The sequence below is a fragment of the Melanostigma gelatinosum genome (assembly GCF_949748355.1).
Source record: "Melanostigma gelatinosum genome assembly, chromosome: 23".
Taxonomy (NCBI): Eukaryota; Metazoa; Chordata; class Actinopteri; order Perciformes; family Zoarcidae; genus Melanostigma; species Melanostigma gelatinosum.
This window is the reverse complement of record NC_136656.1, coordinates 10,379,721-10,400,410: the sequence shown is the minus strand read 5'-3', so window position 1 is coordinate 10,400,410 and position 20,690 is coordinate 10,379,721. Positions and strand designations below refer to the sequence as shown.

At 43.8% G+C, this 20,690-nt stretch overlaps 1 protein-coding gene across 1 annotated transcript in view; it reads left to right on the top strand.

Moving 5' to 3' along the window:
* The window catches only part of slc8a4b (solute carrier family 8 member 4b), a gene marked incomplete at its 5' end in the record, with an annotated part of 35,519 nt that extends 19,063 nt beyond the window's left edge, over window positions 1-16,456 (top strand). The window contains 6 exons of the mRNA XM_079295115.1: window positions 10,288-10,394; window positions 11,220-11,344; window positions 11,661-11,696; window positions 12,144-12,243; window positions 12,977-13,249; window positions 15,972-16,456. Coding sequence (XP_079151241.1) covers window positions 10,288-10,394; window positions 11,220-11,344; window positions 11,661-11,696; window positions 12,144-12,243; window positions 12,977-13,249; window positions 15,972-16,348 — 1,018 coding nt within the window. The 3' untranslated portion in view covers window positions 16,349-16,456. The remainder of the gene's footprint in view (window positions 1-10,287; window positions 10,395-11,219; window positions 11,345-11,660; window positions 11,697-12,143; window positions 12,244-12,976; window positions 13,250-15,971) is intronic.
* Between the last annotated feature and the right edge of the window lie 4,234 nt (window positions 16,457-20,690).

Sequence of the window (20,690 nt, the reverse complement as noted above, 5' to 3'; positions counted from 1 at the left end):
CCAAGACAGCTGAGGAGGAGGAGGAGGAGGAAGAAAAGCCTTTTGACGGTTTTACTGTCTTTCTTTTAATTGTGTCATCTCCTCTTCTGCAATGGTTTAACAGCACCTGATTTAAGAATTAGCGCCACCAACATGTGATACATTTGCACAATATTTGAGCTGAATTTGGATGGAAACTACTGGCCACATCCAACCGATTGTAGCCTTCGACAAGACCCGAGCACTGTTATTGTGTCACTTTGCTAATTCTTAAAGAGCTGCTGTTATCAAGAAATAGCTGCTGTTACTTCTCCTAAAATCACAAGTTTCCTTGTTTTCATTTCTGTCAAACAGGAAACATCGCCTAATTATAGTTAATAAAAGTCCAGAATGCAGTTGGGAAATCACATGATCAAATATATTAACCTTTTATAATTCAGCTCTAGTACAGTACCACTTGATGCACAGTCATATTTTTTTGTGGCTCATTCACATTACTCTAATTTCCCCTGATGGTCAATGATAAAACCCTCTCACGACCTCCAGGAGAGAAACACAGTTGTGTTTGTGTGTGTGTGTGTGTGTGGTGATTGATATAGAAAAAGACAGACGGACAGACAAAGGGGACGAAGGAGGAGAATGAAGGTGTCAGAGAAAAGATGAATAAGGGATGGGCAGTAGATGAGAACACGAGAGAGAGAGAGAAAGGTGAAGAAAGACAAATGGAGCGAGGAGTCGGGTGAGACAGACAGAAACAGAGTGTGTGGAGGGGAGGGTGTAAGAGAGACAGATGAATTGCTTGGAGAAAAAAACAAAAGGGAGGGGAAAGGGCAGGTGGAGGTGGGAAGAGAGAGAATGAGAGCAAATGATGGCTGGAGGGAGGACATCAGAACAACTAGGACAGGAGGAAGAGAGGAAGGAACGATGGATGAGGAGAACGGCCAACTGTTGGCACCCTGGCTGGAGAAGGAGGGAAACAGGGAGAACGAGTGAAGGACATGAGGGGAGGGAGACAGAGGAGTGGTCACTTTTACTGTGCCAGGGGCAGGGAGAGAATTAGAATTAGGTGGTGGTGTCTGTGTGAGTGAAAGCCTTTGGCAAGCAGCCACATGCGAACCTGGCAGCGTTTGGCATGGCGGTGTATATATCCCACTGCCTAAAGGAACCTTGAGCCGCTAATGCCAGTCAATCAAGCCAAGGTGTCATTACACACTGACAACAGATTGCTTTACTTGTGAGGTGCACCGCTGACTGCATTCATTGTCTGTACTACTGACCTTTAACCCTTTATCACACCGTGGTCATTACAAACTCATGCTGCACTGACACTGCACATTTTAAATGATTGTGCAGATCAAGGCTGGATTGCCCAATGGCCCCAACAGTCCAGGGGCCCTGAATGCTCCAGGCTTGTTGAAGAATATGCTCCACTAAGATGGGTTTCTAAGATACTTATGAAAGGGATGCATCAGATTAAGAAGCTGATGCCTATCCATAATTCAATGCACAGCACATCTAAACTGTTTTATCTGTGCATGCAGCCATGAAAATGGGTTTTAGGTTTGCATATTTCACTCAAACATGAAATAGTTTCAATGAGGATTTGATAAAGAGTATATATTTTACTGTGGGAAAGTGTGGAGTAAGGTGAACCCTAACCCTAACCCTAACCCTAACCCTAACCCTAACCTTTTAACAACTTAAACTAAACCTAACGTCCGTTCTAACAACATGGAGGCAAGTGAAACATTCCTCAAACAGCTTGGTTCTCCATGGCAGCCACCTATTTGACCAGAACATAAATATATGATGGAAGTGTTCAAACATGAGAACAGACGAGATGAGAGAGAAAGAGAGAGGAGGGGGAGGGGGGGGGCATGAAAGAACAAGGGATGACAACAAAAGAGGAGGAAGGACGATTGCCCATCGCTCATTCATCTCTGTGTGTGTGTTTGTCTTCAACACTGCTTGTTTTTCATCATTTCCCCACCCTTGATGAAGATGGAGAATGGATAAGGGGTAGTTAAGATGAAGTGATGTCTGTCTGTCTGTTTCTCATCCTTACTCGTTCTCCCTCTCTTTCTACTCTCTTCTGCCCTCTTTTTCTCTGACAGTCTTCCTTTCATTTCACTCGCTGCATCTTTGTCTTTGTCTTCAGTCTCTCCATCTGTTCGTCCATCGAGACCAATTCATCCTTCATCCTTGCACTCATTGGCTTGTCTCTTTATTTTATATTCCCCGATTCTTTACTTTCAATTTCTCTTTTTTCCATCTCTCACTAACCGTTCTCTTTCATCTCATCTTTCCTCCATTCCCATCTACCCATCTCTCTGTGCATCGCTCCGCTGTAAAAACAACAACGATGTATAATTAAAAGGGTTTGCGGATGGGGGAAGGCAGAACTGGCAGCCGCACCGTTTAAACAACTTCTTGTGAAACACAACATCAGCATCGGGAAAGCAGGGTGGCCGTTATGTACTTTGGTCATTCCTTGGCAACCACCTAACGACAGCATAGAGTCTGAGGTTAATGTTACACACTGTATGCTACTGTGTACAAGTTTTACATTTAGACGTCAATAAAAGTCCAAGAAATTGGTCGAAAGGGGATTCATTTTACCTCAAAAAGTCAAATGTGTTTGTTAAAATGTACCATGTAGATGAATAATTATTCTCCTAACAAGCTCGTTGTCCTCGTTAGGATTCACTGTTTCCTTGAGCACGTCGTAACATTTTCCAGGAGTGAATTACATGCGGCGCTTCCTTGGAAAGCTGCAAAATGGTTGACAACACCAGCCGTTACATAAAGTATGATATAAAGTCATGGTGTTTGGTCAAACCCATGATGAACGAGCCACATCAAAACACCTGTCAACTGACTCACAGATTGATGCGCTCTCATGAGGTCGGGCTATTCCCTTCGGAGGCAAACCGAAACCCTTCCATACCATTGGATCTGGATCCTGCTCTACTCTTTACTTATTAAATGGACAGCAATTGCACAGGGAGGGCAAAGTGCCATGTACAATTAGCGAGGGGAGTCTGGGTTGATGCCATGGCTGTCAGTCTGTCTCATATTATTAAAGTTATAAGCCTCGAATCTTCAGCTAAGCCTTCAATCCAAAACCCTCCAAACTGTCAGCGTGAACCACATTCAAAGTATTCAGTGTCCAAAAGAGGGAAAGTTGTTGATGATGTGTGCATTGCTGTGAATGTGTTTAGGTGATAGTTGATTCACACGTAGATGCACGAATGCAGAAGCTGTTCAGTAAATACCGATTTGCATGTTTCCTTTAGTTCTTATTGCCCACACACTCCCTGCTTCTTTCCTCTCTCGTGTTTCCTTTTTTTTTATTTTGCTCCCTCTTGAAAACTGTTAAGTGCGTTCTTGTCCTCGTGAGATCCTCTCCGACTGCACAGGGCTGAGAATGAGAGAGCGCATCACCTAAAGCAGCAGAGACAAGAAGCACTTTCTACTCTCCTCTTCAAAACAAATACACATACCAGAAGAACATGTATTTCTCAAAATATGGCACTTGAAATAAAACAAATATCTGCAGTTGTCTTTTGCCACTCTGCCCCGGGACCAGTAGCAGCTAGTGCCGCATCACTACGGTGGTTCCAGCAGGGGGTGCTGGAGGTCATTTGCATTTTAATTAAAACGCCCATGAGTTGTTGTGAGCTCATCTGTGGAATCCGCACTGACGTGTGCTGAGAGAAATGTATCAATTGATGAATGTATAATTGTTTTTTGTATAAAGTTTCTCCCAATACAACTAAATTATATTTGATGGGAGTTTGGGGACTTTCACCTCGGGCAACAAAAGAATAGATTGCGGCCGAAGAACTAATCAATGACCAATCGCAATGTGGACTCATTTTCAATGACTGGTCCGTGCAGCAGTGTTTGCTATACCGTCTCCTGCCAGCGCATTCAGTTCAGAACCCTCATCTCGTATCATTTCTGCTTGCATTGAAGTGTATCCCCTCTGTCCAACATGTCCATCTCAAACGGGCAGAGTATAGTCGTGCTTACATGCTTCGATCAGTGGGCGACGAGATCAAACCTCCACAGCTTCCCTGTTTCTCACCAAACTCACAGTCTTTCTTTCCTCTTTTGTCTTTAGTCTTCTATTCCGTACCTGTCTTACCTTTCCACACCTCCCGTCTTTTTCTCTCCCCCTTTCATTTTTCCCCCTCCTTCTTCTGTCATGGTGCATGCCATTTTTCTCTCCTTCTCTTCTCCCTTTTCCTTCTTTTTGTGTATCTCATCCCCTCATCCTCTGCCCTACATTTCTATTTGTCTCTTATTCATTCTCTCTTCCATACACTTGCCTATTTTTTCCTCACCCTCTTCCATTCTCTCCTCCAATCCTTTTGTTCCCTCTTCTGTGTCAAGTGGATCGCGGTACAGTAGATTACAGTCCATCAAATCATGCAGATTTGAGTGTGTGTGGTTATACTGTATGCATGATGTGGTTTGTGTCAAAGCTTAATCCTACACAACGTAATGCAGATGGGAAGGCATTAGCGTGCATGCATGTGCGTGCTGACTGATCAGAGGACAGACTCGGGCATGTACAATATATAAATATGGTGTATAAGTGACTTTGATTGCTTCATCCTGTCTGTCTCTTCTAACCCTTCTTCCTCTGCTTCCTGGATGCAGAGGCTGTTTACAGACGGGGCTGATTGAAGCTGGGTTGTCATATTTCCCCATCAGGGTGCTATGGCTGTCCCACAATACAGTTGATGCCCCTTACCCAGCAATTGGATTATAGTAGCATAATGTGTCATCCGTAATCGGGTCGTGTTGTGCATTCGAAGGTGAACGTGCATTCGGGGGCTTTGCGAGATCACAAAACAGAAATCTAAAAAACGGAGCCAGAAGGATATTTAAAAGAGAATATTGATTGTATGCAGTCTTTTAAAACACGAGATAAACAATGACAGTGAAGCTAATATGTGATGCACTGTAAGAATATGTTTTACTATTTGCAATCCTTGAAAAGAGTGGCCCTGATACGTCCCTGTGCCATGCAGGTAAAAAGTCCTAAAACTCCATTGAAAAATCAGGAAATATAATTTTGTATTTCCATTACCGACATTATGTTCTTTATTAAACAATATCTACATTGTAATCTGAACTGTAAGTGTCTTCTTGTAAATTCTGGATGAAAAATGAATCAACGTAATGTAAGCAATATAGCAAGTTTTGGTTATTTCTCTAAAAAATGGTAGCTCTTAATTTTGATTCTGTGTATATTTATTAAAAGTTTGTAATGTGAGTGCATCTGTAGCAGCCACGCAACAGCTGTGCCAACAACTAGGAATGATTGGCTCGTAAAATACCCTGAATGCAGCAAGTAAATAAGTCGAGATAAATCCCCTTCTTGTGATGCCCTTTGGTGGAGAACCAAACAGTGTCATCCATGTGTTTGACTGTCTGACGTCACTTGTCCCCGGAATTTATTGAATTTCCCATGTGAGCCGCAGGCGGAACCTCTATCTTTTCATTCTCTTGTCTCACACCCTTCCTCATCTGGTGCGTTCTATCTTATTGTCCTTCCTCTCTTACCTTCTCTCTCAGCCTCTACTCCCGCCTCATATCTTCCTCTGTCCCTCTCCTCAAACCTCAAACCTCAAATCATCTCACGCACCGATCCATCTCTGTCATCCCACACACACACCAGAGATGCAACTTCATTACTCACCACAGCTGGAGACCACTTAGAGTGTTTATGTGGGAGAAACAGTGTGTGTGTGTTTCTCATTAAGCATTCCATAATATGCTTGAGAGGGGTAATATCTTTCCCTGAGAGCTTTCTTTCTCTCTCTCTCTCTCTCTTCTACTCTCCCAGTTGGCCTCCCTCAAATTGTTTTGTTGGTTATACCGCCATTCAGAAGAGAAGAATGAACCACATCTCAAGCCCTTTTATGATCCACATAAAACTCCAAACGCTAAAAAAAACGTCCATAAGGCTCCTGAAGTGCAGGTACTTCTGCAGAAGGAGAACATCAAACAAACTGTCATATTTAGACGTGTCAGATGTGGATATAACTTCACACAGAAAGACGCATTGGATGCTGATACTCGCTCAGTGAATGTATCCGTAGAAGCACACAAGATTTGATCTCTGAAGCTGGATGTCATGGTTGCCAATTAACATAATTGATGTGAATTGAAGTGTTAGTGTCGTGTAGTGATTTAGACTTGCATTCTTTCTAGAAGGCCGTCACAGGGCGACTTCTCTGGTTGCAAGAAGAAGTCCAATTGTATAGAAGTCTCTAAGAAAATGACCCTACTTCTCACTTGATGTATTACCTCAGTAAACGTAATTCAATGAGGTTCATTTGGTAAGTTGATGTTCCACTTAGAGTTAAATAGACGATAAAGTGGGGTCTACTTAGAGCATCTAACCTTCTAATTGACACGGCGTCCGCTTGTCTGAGAGTGGTCTATGTTAATCGTCTTACAAATTTAACACAGTGTGTTTTCCCCTTCATGAAACTCAGTTGTACATTTTTGGTTGCCTAAAAAAAGTCCTGTTCGGTTTTCCGTTGTTACTTACGTTCACCCTCTTGTGACACCTTTGGTTCCAAAAAAAACAAGATGGCCACGGCCAAAATGCCCGAACTCGAGGCTTCAGGACCGTAGTCCACGAACAAATGAGTGACATCACGCTGACCAATTCCACTTCTTATATACACTCGATGGTTAGTGCAGCTTTTTACCAAACAAGTGAAAGTAGAAGAAAGATGCTTGAGCTGGCCGCCTGCAGCTCACAGTGCATTAACTCCAGACACTGTCCGTGTAATCAAGTAAGGTAAGTGCAATGTGATTAGAATCTCACAGGTATTTGGACTGCAATCAAATCACTGTCATCCAGTTTTTTTGTTGACTGTTACAATCCTTGTGGTCATCTGAAGAATGTGCATGTCTTCATCCTCTCCATCTTTCTCACAGAGCCAAGCAGAGGGGCTTTGCTTCAGGAAAACAACGACATTGTGGCTTGCATTGTTCTGTAACATTTTTATGATCTTAATTTGACTGTGTAGCGGGAATTCTCTCACACGGTAAAGCTTGAGTGCGTTTATAAATCAACCTCACTCAAGGAAATGAGTTGTTTGCTGCTGTGGTTCACACAGGCCCACAGCACCTGCAAATATGGTAGGCCTTCAATGCCTGAAAACACCTACAAACACACACGCACACACACACGCACGCACGCGCGCACGCACGCGCGCACGCGCGCACGCACGCGCGCGCGCGCGCGCATACAGATACAGCTTCCAGTGGTTGTAAATCAAAAGTAGAGGTGGAGCCAGAAGGAAAATGGAAAGTGATGGAGACAGAGATACAAACAGAGTTCCATTAAGTAATGCGATGAGGTCTCAACTAATCAAATCAAACTGTCGCTCAATCATTCACTTCCGTAACAACTTTAGGGCCACATGCAAACAAACACACACACACTCTCCCTGCGGCAATATGAAACATATCCATTAAATTGATTTATAGCCGTCTTGATTCTGTTCAGGGCTTTTCAATCAATAATACTCTTTGATGACCTTTTTCACTCTCTATTTCTGGCAGTGCAAGTTCTGTGCTGGTTGAACTTGGTATGTGTGTATCTGTGTTTGGAGAGAGAGAGAGAGAGAGAGAGAGAGAGAGAGAGAGAGAGAGAGAGAGAGAGAGAGAGAGAGAGAGAGAGAGAGAGAGAGAGAGAGAGAGAGAGAGAGAGAGAGAGAGAGAGAGAGAGAGAGAGAGAGAGAGAGAGAGAGAGAGAGAGAGAGGTGTGTGTTATGGTGTAGGCAGCACTAGAAAGCAACTGGCAGGTATGTAAAACTCAGCGGGTACAACATGCAAATACATGATGTGTGTGTGTACAGCCTCCTGTCTGTGTGGCTTGAAGGCTATATGGGAGATGCTGTTATATAATTTACTGGTCACATGAGCCTTTAGATCACATTTCTCTGGGAAAATGTGCAAGTGTATCCGGTCCCAGTGGAATTCCCCACCTATTCTGCAAAGAGGAGAACTAGTTACGTAAAGTGAGCCTCTTGTGTAACGGTTAAGAGAGGGAGACACCTTATCGGCGATAAGATAACACCTTATCGAGAGGTTGTAAGATAAGCATCTGTAACATCTGTAACAATTTCCATCAGTTGTTCAAACATTTCACTCAAAACTTTAATGTCTCATGATGGTGCGAGAGGAAAAGTGTGGGGATCACCCGGGTCCTTAGGATTCAGCCTCTGGGAACCACGACTACCTGAACCAGATGGAATGGTAATCCATCAAAGAGTTGTTGAGATACTTCAGTCTGGAACAACTGGATGATGGAATTACATTGCCATCTTTATGTGATAATGGGAAGATGAGGGTAAGAGGGGACTAAAAGAGAAGGGCTGAAGATGGAGATGGAGAGAGAAGGCACAGATGGAAGAGCTGCAACAGCCAACACCAACTATGAATAATGAAAGCACTGCAGCGAGTGTGTGTGTGTGTGTGTGCGTTGTCTGCATGTGTTAATTGGCTAAATTAATGAATACATATGTGTATGAATCCCCAAGTGTTTAACAGGAACATGTTTTCACAGGTATCATGTTTGTGTACTGTATTGTTTGTGCATGTGTGTGGGTTTTTGTGGTACTAGTGACGCGTGGGCACAAGGGGGGGGGGGGGGGGGGGGGGGGCTGGCTGTTTGTTCATACAAACCACAGACTGCGTAATGTGTGTGATGTGCGGCATGAAAAACACGAGTGTACATATCCAGTGTGTGCATGCTCCTGACCGTTGGAGGTATTATTGTGTGTGTGTGTACTCCTCTTTCAGTCCCTATTCTCTTACCTCTGTCTTTCCTCTTCCAACTCACTGTCAGCTGGCAGCACGTTAAGCCCCGCCCCCTGTAGTTACTGTTGCTCCACCTGTCAATCTTTCCTTTTCTGCTAACATGCTACTACAGACAGATGACTGGAAATTATTTTAAAGAAAAGAAAACGGCAATACAACAGATATCTCATTTCTTCCGTCCCACTCGTCCTCCACTCAATGGATATACATGTACTCTTGTTTCACATCTGATGAAACACCTTTCATGTCTTTTCGACCGTTGCTGAGAGTTGGCCGCTCAACCTGATGTGATGCTGGAAATAGCAAATCCAGCCAGTTTCATCCTCTGTTGCTGTGACAGTTCACCGTTGAAAACAATGTGCTTCCACTTCTCCACACCACCGCCGCCATCGCTCTCTCACCTTCCCCTCCTCCCTCCTGGTTTTCTTTGTCGAGCCGAAGCCTATTTGTGGTGTCGGAGCCAACATGGCTGACAGTGAAGCATATGATGGCACAACCAGGTGGAAATGAACACTCGCTCTTCCTCTTAGTCTGTCAGATACAGATGGATTGTTGAGATGGAGATTATATACTCTGGGTGAAACAGACCAGAAGGAGGCCAAACAGATGTGATTTCCATGTAGAAGGACCAAAATGTCTCTTTTATTCACACTGAAGACATCATCAGCCAATACCAGCACCAGTTAGACAGCAGTGAAATACTTCCTCAACTGTCAGCCTTCTTTATTCCGTCAAGTGTATCCTTAAAGTATCGAGCTGACAGACGTCCATCTTTCCAAATACTCTTTTCCTAAAACGATAGATTGACAAATATGCAGTATGTTAAATATCTTTGACCTTTCTTGTCCAATAAAGTGTTTTTTAAAACCTTCCAATCAAAGTTCACGTTAAAGGATTCTCTGCCTGTAAATACACTGACAGATGTAATAACGATGCCATTTCATCTTTTACACCCCCATAGCTTTATTTCCAATTGACTTGATAAGGTCAGGTTGTGGTACGCACCACCTTAAAACTCTTTTCGCTGCATTAGGGCTCTCCCCTGGCTGCTCCTAAAATCTAAAAAATGTCTCAAGTGGGGCGGAGCATTGCACCACCATCCACTGGAGAAAAAGGTAACGAGGGGAAGAAAGCAGCCACGTAGTGTCCCACTGAGCAATGTCAACTTGGGCTTCAAGCTTCCTCTTTTCAGAGGCTGTTCATTTTCTTGTGATGTCTCTTGTTTGTTACTTAAGGTTAGCGAATAGGTTTTGATAGTCAGGACATGATGTAGCAGCAGCAGCCCTGTCTGTCTAATTACATTCTGACGGGGGAGACTTCCCCAGTTTTAATGGACTGGTCTGAATACATTAGCGATGGAAACTCTTATTATAAGGGAGAGCTTCAAACTATAAAGGTTAATGATCTGGGATACACTCGCCGAGTCTCATCCTTCTCTTCGCTTTTTAACAGGAAGATCATCGAGGTGAAGATAATTGATGATGAGGAGTATGAGAAGAACAAGACCTTCACCGTCGAGCTGGGAGAGCCTGTTCTGTTGGAGATAGGGCAGAAACACGGTGGGTGTCTTTGTGTGTGTGTGTGTGTGTGTGTGTGTGTGTGTGTGTGTGTGTGTGTCTAGAAGCCAGGAGGGGGAACACAGTGACAGACAGAATGGAGTCTTTATTTCAGTCTCCTGCACACACGTCTCTTATAAACAGTGTCAGACTTGCGTTGATTGTCTGAAACCACCGATCTGAAGTCAGATTAACTTGGGAACCGTTTCACATTGAACCATGGACGTGGCTTGGAAAGGATTTTAAGAACACTGGGTCAATTTCTGCAGCTTGTTCTGCTTTGACATTTCTGTTGAATTTCCACACGATTTAAACATTTACAAGATGACAGAAAAGACAAAAAAAGACCTTGTGCCTGAACGCTCCCTGTGTAGACAGTGCTAACGAGCTGTTCACGCTACGCCTCCTCTGTAGAAAAGGTGGCAAAAGCTAGTGGTGTAAAGGTCTACACTCTCAATGTCAGGCATACAGAGCCAACAGCCTGTGGCATGTTTCATTACAGAGGAAATATAATTGTGTTAATACGACCGTCCCTAAGCTCGTTGACTGACATTCACACACAGAAACACACCGAGCCGCACACATCCTGTACGCTGCTACAGCAGGTCCACACTGATAACGGCTGACTCAATTTATATCTGTCACTGAGTGTGAAGAGGGAGGGAGGAGACATATGGATGAAGAGTGGAACTTATGGTAATCGGAAGACAGAAAGTGAAACATGACTACTTTTAATTGGATTTGTTTGGGTTGGTACTGCATAGCCTCTGCACAGTTACACCAACCCTACTGGCAACACTGACCCGTTCATGTCTGTGGTCACTCTAGGTGACTCCAATGAGAACAAGCCATTGGTCGGAGCAGAGGAGGAGGAAGTGGCCAAGATGGGCTGTCCCAGTTTGGGCGAAAACACCCAAGTAGAAGTGATCATAGAAGAGTCCTACGAGTTTAAGGTAAGCGTGTGCATATGTGCGTGTAAGTGTTCCCTTTCATTCTGTATTTTAGCTCGTCACGTTTAAATAACAATAACCACCAGTTTGGCAGCCATCAAGTCAACTGCATTCATTATCAACCTAGAAAGTGAACTGGCTTCAATTACAAATTGGATCTAAAGCGGTTTGAAGGGAAGTGCCCCGGTCCAAAGGATGAACGAGTCATTCTGTCAGCATGTAATGGACTCTCTGATGAGCTGCTCGTCATTTTGATGGCAGACATGCAAAACTGTGTGTGTGTGTGTGTGTGTGTGTGTGTGTGTGTGTGCCTGTGCAGAGAGCAGTACATACGCTTCTTGGGTGGGCTGAAAAGGTTATCTATCTTTGTCCCTTTTTCGTTTGCTTGTGCATGCAATGCTAGTTCTTCCATCTACTACTTTGCAATCGTGCATTTTTGTAATGGTGTCTGGGTCCAGTATCACATTCCATTCTATAAATCCTTAATTGTGACCAAACACTGGAATTGATTTGAAATCTCTTGTTGAGACTACCAACACACAGTAAATCTTGTGTTTTTCTAATGTAGTGTCTCATTTATTAGATAACAATAAACTATGCAGGGTTCTCTCCTCACAAAGTCTTGTCAGCTGAGTTATGCTAATTATGCTAAATGAAAGGTTTTCCTCTTCTGCCTGAGTGCGAGTGAATTAACAACTTGAGGGTTGTGTCTTTCCTCTCCTGCCTGGTCTGTATGCACTTGCTTATTTGCTTTGTGAATGTGTGTGTGTGTGTGTGTGTGTGTGTGTGTGTGTGTGTGTAGAGTACAGTAGATAAGTTGATCAAGAAGACAAACCTGGCCTTGGTGGTGGGAAGCAGCAGCTGGAGGGAGCAGTTTGTCAGTGCTGTAACTGTCAGTGCAGGTAACACACACACACACACACAGACACACACACAAACCAGTCTTTTTATTTTGAAAGGCTGTTGGTTGATAAAAAAAAGTACATTTCTTTTGGTCCTGCAACAGCATTTTATTTTGAACCATTTGCTGCATTCATATCGATCTATTGATGGTGTAATTGTCGTGCAGGTTTCATTGCTGATCCTAAATATCCAATGCTGGCTTTTTTTTCAAATTTTTAGTTTGTTAACACGAGACCGAGCACAGTATTCTTTAGTCGTGCTTTAAGGAAACACAGTGGGTCTTGGCAAGGGATAAAATATCCACACTGCACTAGCGTATCACAGCACAATGACTGGAAGCAGGTGGAAACAGCTGGCCTGGCCTGGCACAACGTTTTAAAGATATTTGTATGAACAATTTGTGGATAGGTTATTACTAGCTGTTCTGGTGAACAGCGGCGGCCAGTGACAGTCTCCCCTATTCCTCCTCGGAACAGTGTGGGGTTTTCCAAAGCTATCCGACAAACAGTCCTGAAGAAGTATACGATCACAGTATAACTTTTCCTTTAATGTGAGATCTTTGTATGCTACTGCATCAGGATACATTCTTGCTGAAGCTCCATCTGTCTCCAGCCTTTGACGTTAAACCTCGTATAGTTTATGTCCATTCACTCCTCTCTTTCAATTGTCTCTCTGCTCTTCCTCTCTGTCCGTCTCTCTCGTCAACGTTTGAATCGCCCTCTGCGACCAAAGGAGACGACGACGACGAGGAGAGCGGCGAAGAGCGGCTGCCGTCCTGCTTCGACTACATCATGCACTTCCTCACCGTCTTCTGGAAGGTTCTGTTCGCCTTCGTCCCGCCCACGGAGTACTGGAACGGCTGGGCCTGCTTCATCGTCTCCATATCGCTCATCGGCGTCCTGACGGCGGTCACCGGCGATCTGGCGTCTCACTTCGGCTGCACGATAGGACTGAAGGACTCGGTGACAGCTGTGGTGTTTGTGGCGCTGGGAACATCAGTGCCAGGTGAGTGTGTCGAGTGATGGAGGCAAACCAGTTCACCTTTTGTGCGTGCTACACATTTCCTTACTGACATTACATAACAGTCAAGCATATGAAATGCGATGCATATTTTTCCCAAATTTCCAGACGAACAAACAAACCCATAATAGAGGAAGACTTATCCTCTCTCCTCCATCTGAGTTCAATAGCAGCCGGCATCAGTAAGCCGGCTGGAAATAAAAAGTGAATTGTAAAACGCCGGCTCCATCACCGAGCCTTCAGCCCGAGCTGGTCTCCGCCTGGAGGGGGACGCTTGGTCTCAAGGCTTTAATTCAATTCCCTGCCTCGTTCCTCTCGTCAGCCCTTTTATTCTTTCTCCATCAAATGATTTATAGAAAAAGCTCCTTTTGCTGCTACTCCACGCTCCTGCAACGCTTGAGGCGAGGTCTGAATCAATTCCTTCAGCAGCCATATTATGTCGTGTGTCGGACTTCTGAGGCTGTAAAAACAGATTTGATATCCATTATCGCTGTGTTTGTCCGATCACAAGTCACATGTTCATCTGTTGTCTTTTCTTGCTTTCCCTGTTCTGAATCTCTTTCACTTTGTTGTGTCTGTTTCCTCCTCCCGCTCTCGCATTCTCACATCCCATCTCACTTATCTGTTACGCTTGCTCTTGTGCCCCATCCCGGTCAATTTATTATTCTGACTTGGTGTTACCTAACTCATCCCTCCCTCGCTCCCCTCCTCTTATTGGATGTTGTGTTTCCGCTGCTGTATCATCCATCATTCTGACCTGTGTGCTGCGGTAACCAGGTGTGTTTGGCTGAAAATGTGTTTGCTCTGTCGAGATGATGCAAGTTTTAATGTGGCAGGTCCCTTTGGTCATTATAACTTCCAGTGGGAGTGTGTGTTTCCTTGTGAGTGTGTGTGTGTGTGTACAGTACATGCGTGTCATTGTTATCTCCTTTAAGCTTGTTAGACATTTCCCACTCCCTGACTTCCCTCCTTTGAGTCATAAATGCTTTTCTGCATTATTACAAAGGAGACCCCCAAAGGATTGTCCAGCCAATTTACACCAGATTTGCATATTTAGCCAATTAGAGGACAAATGCTGATCGGAGGATTGAATGCCGTGAACACGGTGAAGAGGTTTGCGTTGGTGGTGAACGAATCCTGCAGTGATCACAGATTGTCTTCATACTGGCACAGTACTACTTTGTACTCGGGCATGATCCAATTCACATCACAGTTACTGACAGAGGTCTGGAATCAGGTAACACGGTTTCTGAAAGTACCACGTATTGTTTTGTAAATAGGGTCTTTAGGAAGGTAATTCACGACGGCTGGCAAATATATAACATTATAAACTTGGTGAATATGCAAAATATGATACAACGGTTTGCTAAATGGGGGTATAATCTTCTTCTGTGGTGCCAGCAGTAGTAAGTGTGTATTTGTGTGTGGGGCTATAATGTGCAGTTCCATGACTCAGATTCAAACCCACAGTGTGTCAATACACACAAACTTGTTTTTTTTACGGTCTACTAACAGCGGTATTACGATTCATCCCCCCCAAGAAAGTTTGACTTTTCTTCTTTTTTTTATGTTGGGATATGAATTTCAACTAATCTCGCTCTCAGTCAAATGAGAATTGAGACTCGTCTATTTGTAGAAATAAGCCGAGACAGGCGTACAATAACTGGCAGCTGTTTCCCTGCATGGTGTTCCCTGCCAACCCAGTTGTAGAGTCTCTGTGCTTTTTACCCAATATCTGTTCAGCGCCACAGAGCTCCACTAATATGCAACTAAAGCAACTAAAAGCATTAATTAGGCCGAGATCTGTGCTGTCTCGGGCTAACGCAAATATACAACTGCGGATTACAGAACGGAACAAATAATAAAGTAACCCAAGTCAAATTTCTATGTTTTATTTCCAGAATACAGATGAAAAATAACATCTGACTGAAAATGATTTCCAACATGGGTTTGAAGTGTGGCTGACTGTGGGTCATGCAACGTTTGCGCTTGCTACCGTTGTTCGGAAAAGCGAAAGCCAATCATCCTGGAGCAAAATAAAGTAAACACACAAACACTGGATTGTCTATTTTTTCTCTCTGCATTGGAGTACTTACCGCTGGTAAACCAACGAGCAAAATACCTTCGCATAACAGTTAGCAACAACAAATTCAAATGTCCCGTTAAGATTGGTACAACTTCATACTGACAAGCAGCTTTTCTAGATTATCTGTATGTATTATTTACCCCTGCCTGTTTCTCTGTCTCTTTATCCATGAAATGTGTAATTATCTCTGTAAATACTGACTTCCATTTACACTAACTGGTTCACAGTGGAGTGAACCAGAGGAACAGTGCTCCTATGATACCCGATACCTTGATCTTTGTACACCCGTTGGCTTGTCTTTTGTGTTTGTCTTTGCCTTGTATGCCACGTCCCGGTTGTGAGATCAAGCTACTCTACGTGCATTGTTTCACACTCGATGTTACCTTGAGGTCGCTTCCACAGTGGCTTGTGAGAAAGACGTCAACTAAGAATCATGAAGTCATTTTCAGGAGTCTTATTTCCATATTGCATTGTCTTCATGTGGCATAGTTTCCTAAAACAGTTGCTAGAAAGTTTCAAAACACAAGATCAATAAAAAAACGTAAGATTAAGAATCTTACAAATGACGCCATAAACAATGATGAAACCCTAAATTGTACACGTTTTGTCGTTGTCTTTCAGACACATTCGCCAGCAAGGTTGCCGCCATCCAGGACCAGTACGCCGACGCCTCCATTGGCAATGTCACTGGCTCCAACGCCGTTAACGTCTTCCTTGGCATCGGCGTGGCGTGGACCATGGCCGCGGTCGTCTGGCGCTCCAAGGGCAAGGTGTTCAAGGTGGACCCGGGAAACCTGGCCTTCTCCGTCACCCTCTACACCATCATGGCAGTGTTGTGTGTGATGATACTGCTGTACCGGCGGCGGGCATCGGTGGCCGGCGGCGAGCTGGGCGGACCGCGGACATGCAAGAGGATAACGTCGCTGCTTTTCGTCTCCATGTGGCTGATTTACATTTTGCTGGCTTCACTGGACGCCTACTGCCATTTACCATTTTAAATGGAGAGGAGAGGGAGAGAGACCCACTGCCAATATGAAGAGAGAGAGAGAAAGAGAGAGAGAGATGGAGGCGTTAACCTGGAACCGGACGAGGAGAGATGAGTAGTAGAGGTGGATCGAGATTGTCAAAAACTATTTTGAGTGTTTCAGATTCGATTTTTTCTTCCCATTTCTTTATTTCCTGAAAAGCCGAATTTCCTCACGAAACACAAACAATCTCAAACTGTATCCAAACATGTTTTGGATTCGCAGCTCTTGAAAGGAGACCCACCATCTATCCAGTGATGAAACGCTGCTAGAATACATAAACCCTCTAAATTGAGATTATTTAACAGAGTTTTAAATCATCCATGATCATCGGTGGACAACGCCGTTTAATAGCATATACAAGGCTGGTATTGTTCCAGTGTACTGCCAAACCAGCAGGAGAGGAGAAGAGATAGACAACAAGGAGAGCCGTCAGCCGGCCTCGGAAGGAAACAACGAAGATGAAGAAGAAGGATGAAGGTGGAAGATAAAAGTGAAAAGGTGAGAGAGCAGACTGGAGGCAACACAACTAGAGAAAGGTCTGAATAAAGTCCATGAAGAGACCAGGGAAATAATACAATATAAAATAGTCCACCCGACAACACACACACACACACTCGCATACTGTACTCTCTCTGTCCTACGAACACTCTACAGACTGTAAACACTCCTCCGTCCCTCTCTCTTGTCTTACTCTTATCCCCCCTGTAGGAATTGTCTTAAAGTTGTGATAATGAAACGCTGTAGTCACCAACTAACCCTCATTTTAATTGAGCCAAGTCCCTCTCCTTTTATGCCAATCAACAGCTTCATTTATCCCGCAAAGAACCCCCCCCCCCCCTTTTTTTCTTTAAACTTCAATGGCGTCACGTGTTGATGTTGTTACCGTGCAATTGTAAAACTTAAAAAGACATAACTATACTGTAGTATGGAGAGCTGGAGCTAAAGAACGTTAAAGAAGGTGGTTTCGAAGATGGACTGTAACCTGGAGGATCAAGATGTTGGAAAGCAAAGTCTGGAGATCAACGAAAAGACAAAATTGGGACCAATCAGAATGAAGGACGACAAAGAAGATGATGGCGACCGCAGTGCTGATGACAAATGAAAACTATGACCATATCCAGTGTTTCTAATTGTTCATGATAATATAAGAAACTTTTATTGATGTGTGTGTGAGAAAACACTGATATTTAATTCATGTGAAGCCCCCCTCTTTGTAAAGAAAACCCATCACAAGGGAAAAGGCTGTAAGATGGTGAACATGAAACCAGAGATTCACAGACGTACAGCAGCGCCGAAATATCGCACGACTGCTCTGCAGCAGCTGCAATGTCGGGACGTTTCCTTTGTACTCGAAAACAAAATTCAGAAGTCGCTCTGTTATCCAAAGATCTATCAGAAGAACAGTCACAGATCACCGTCCGTTTTCAGTCTGCGGTTTTACCTCGCAGGCACTGCACGAGTCCCACAAGCTGCTAGTTGTAGTAAAAAACAAAACAAAGAATAACCGGCAAATCTAAATTCATGACGGTGTTCACACTACGGATACATGTGCTGAAGCATTGGTACATTTGAGCCTGTGTCAAAAGCTGTGCTCTTTTTTTTTGTTTGTTTTTGTGAAAACGTTTGTTGATTGGATGTGTGAATGTGAGATCAAAAATGATGCCACGTATCTTATGAAATCAACCATTGTGTTGTTTGTGTTGAATCCACGTTCACACTATGTCTATGTGAATCCCCCCCCCCTTCCCTGGACTGGAGCTGGACAGAAGGGATGGCATATGGTTAGTCAGTGCAGATAATTATTAAATGTAATCCCTTTGCATAGAACAGCAGAGAAGAAGAAAAATGATCTGCAACCGTTTTCTCCTCACCTGCCCACAAAGCTCGATGTAAACTTCAAGGAGAATCCTGAGAGAAAACAACAATTTAGCAATTTGTTCTGCCGCTATTCACCGAGAGAAAAATGGGACTGAAAACAACAATTTACCTGCCCACCATCCGCCTCATTAAATATGGACAAATTACCCACTGCTCTCAGCTCAATGTAAATGCAGGCTTTACAAAACCAGCTCAGTCGTGACCGGGCGAAACACAACACAAGCTGGTCCGCAGCCCTGTTAAAGTCGCTGCTGGCACAAATGGAAGATAAGTGGGGAATTGGAGCAGAGAGGGCAACGATCTGCTGGGTGAAAATGCCTGTAAGCGTCAACCCTCCAGTCAAATGGGACATTTTAAATGCAACTCCAGTTCCTTGCACTCTCGGTCAGCTATAAAGTAAAAGAGAAAGTGAATTATTCTTTAACTGTAGAAAATGACTTCCTCGAATAACATGTTTTCCGGCTTGGAGCTACTGTATCAGCTGCTATAATGCTCTTTCTCTACTTGGCTTTTTAACATCTAGAAATTAGACACAAGTTTCCAGATCACAGAGGAGCTGCCCTGGATCTTCTAGAGACACTTCGGCATGTTAAGTGTCTGCAGCTAAACAACATTGTCGTCCTTATAGCGAGAGTCAATAGTTGAATGTTATCTTTCCTCACAAATCTAAAGTTCCCTGAAAAAATATTACGTGGTGTTTGAATACATCAACCAGCTGAAACTGTCTGACTAACCATCCCGATCCTTTCATTGTCTCGGCTGCTGTAGTCGTCTCTGCAAGCGACAAAGGTCATCCACCGGTTGCCAGTTTTGACATGACTGGCTTGTTGGCATGGCTCCTGGCCTCTGGTGAGCCAGGACGTCTGCCGTGCCAAAATATATGTTTCAGTTTCCAGTTGAGGAATGAGTGGGCAGGTTAATGGAGCCGCTGACGCCGCAGGAACACAAGAATACTGGGACTGATTTAGAAATGCAGGCTTTTTAAAGGCTGATAAGCCTTGCTGGAGGACGAATCAGTGTGTGTGTGTGTGTGTGTGTGTGTCTCTCTCTCTGTGTGTGTGTGTGTGTGTGCGCACATGCTTTTTAAGTGAGTGAAGAAATGCAACCATATTTTTAGTCTCTTGCCTGTTGCTTAGCGACTATCTGCAAGCCGTTGTCTTCTTGACTGTCGCTGGTGTGTGTGAGACATTGTGTGTGTGTGTGTGTGTGTGTGTGTGTCATTCTCTCTTGATGTTTCTCATTCTATCTGCTTGCCCTTCTACTGAATGTGACAATTCTCATTTGTTTCTCTCTCTCTGTGGGCAAATGTCAACATATAGTATGCATGTGTTCATCCCTTTTCTCCTGTGTGTTCCTTGTGCCTCCCCTTGTTTGCATGTGTATCCACTGTGCTTACATCTACATGCGTCTTTGTGCCTTTGTGTGAGTGTGTTTGTTTCTTTCGTTGGTGTTGTAATCTCCTTATAAGGGAGTGCCCTGTGTGCCCCTGGCTGAGTCCCATGTGCTAGATTAATGAGTTGGAATGCCAGCCTGACCCACAGTAACAAACGCCTGGAAATTGGATTCCCTCCGATGTGTGTGTGTGTGTGTGTGTGTGTGTGTGTGTGTGTGTGTGTGTGTGTGTGTGTGTGTGTGTGTGTGTGTGTGTGTGTGTGTGTGTGTGTGTGTGTGTGTGTGTGTGTGTGTGTGTGTGTGTGTGTGTGTTTGATGGTAAGAGAGAGGCAGGGAGATTGTACCTGGTACTGTCCCTTGCCAGGTGTGTGCGTGTGCGTGTATGTTTGTGCTGTGTGTGTACAGCATGTGAGTAACTCTCTAACGTATTATATATATATACACACATACTGTACATGCAGAAACACAGGAGAGCAATATGGGAAGTAATCAAGCAGTACACAGACACACTACTTGCTTCGTAATCTCTACAGACTATTAGAATCGTGTATTTGTCAGTAATGTTACACACACTTGGTCGGTTAATGATTGAAGTGGTGGCCTGAGATGAAAAGTGAAGTGTGTTTATTTCACTCTGTAAGTGTAAGTGCAGGGTTGATTTGCTGTGCATATGTGTATTAACAGACATCACTATACGTATCTATCCGAGTGTGAAATATGAAGATTATTTGTAAAAGAATATCTGTATTCTGATGAAACTGGAGGCCTAACATGGTTAGTGTGACGGCAGATTCACTTTATAATTATCCCAAAGGTATTTCAGTGACCACAAGTCATTTATTTATGTAGATTTAGCAGCCACATAAGTCATCACATTTAAATACATCATACATGTGTATGCTCTTCATTGTTGAACGTCACCCTTCCCAATTCGCTTAAACCCCAAAATTTAGACAAAAGAGTCCAAGGCCAAGACCTCAGTGTCCTCACCGCCGACGACACTGAGCGTTCAGCTGCAGTGCCGCATTGTGATGAGGTTACT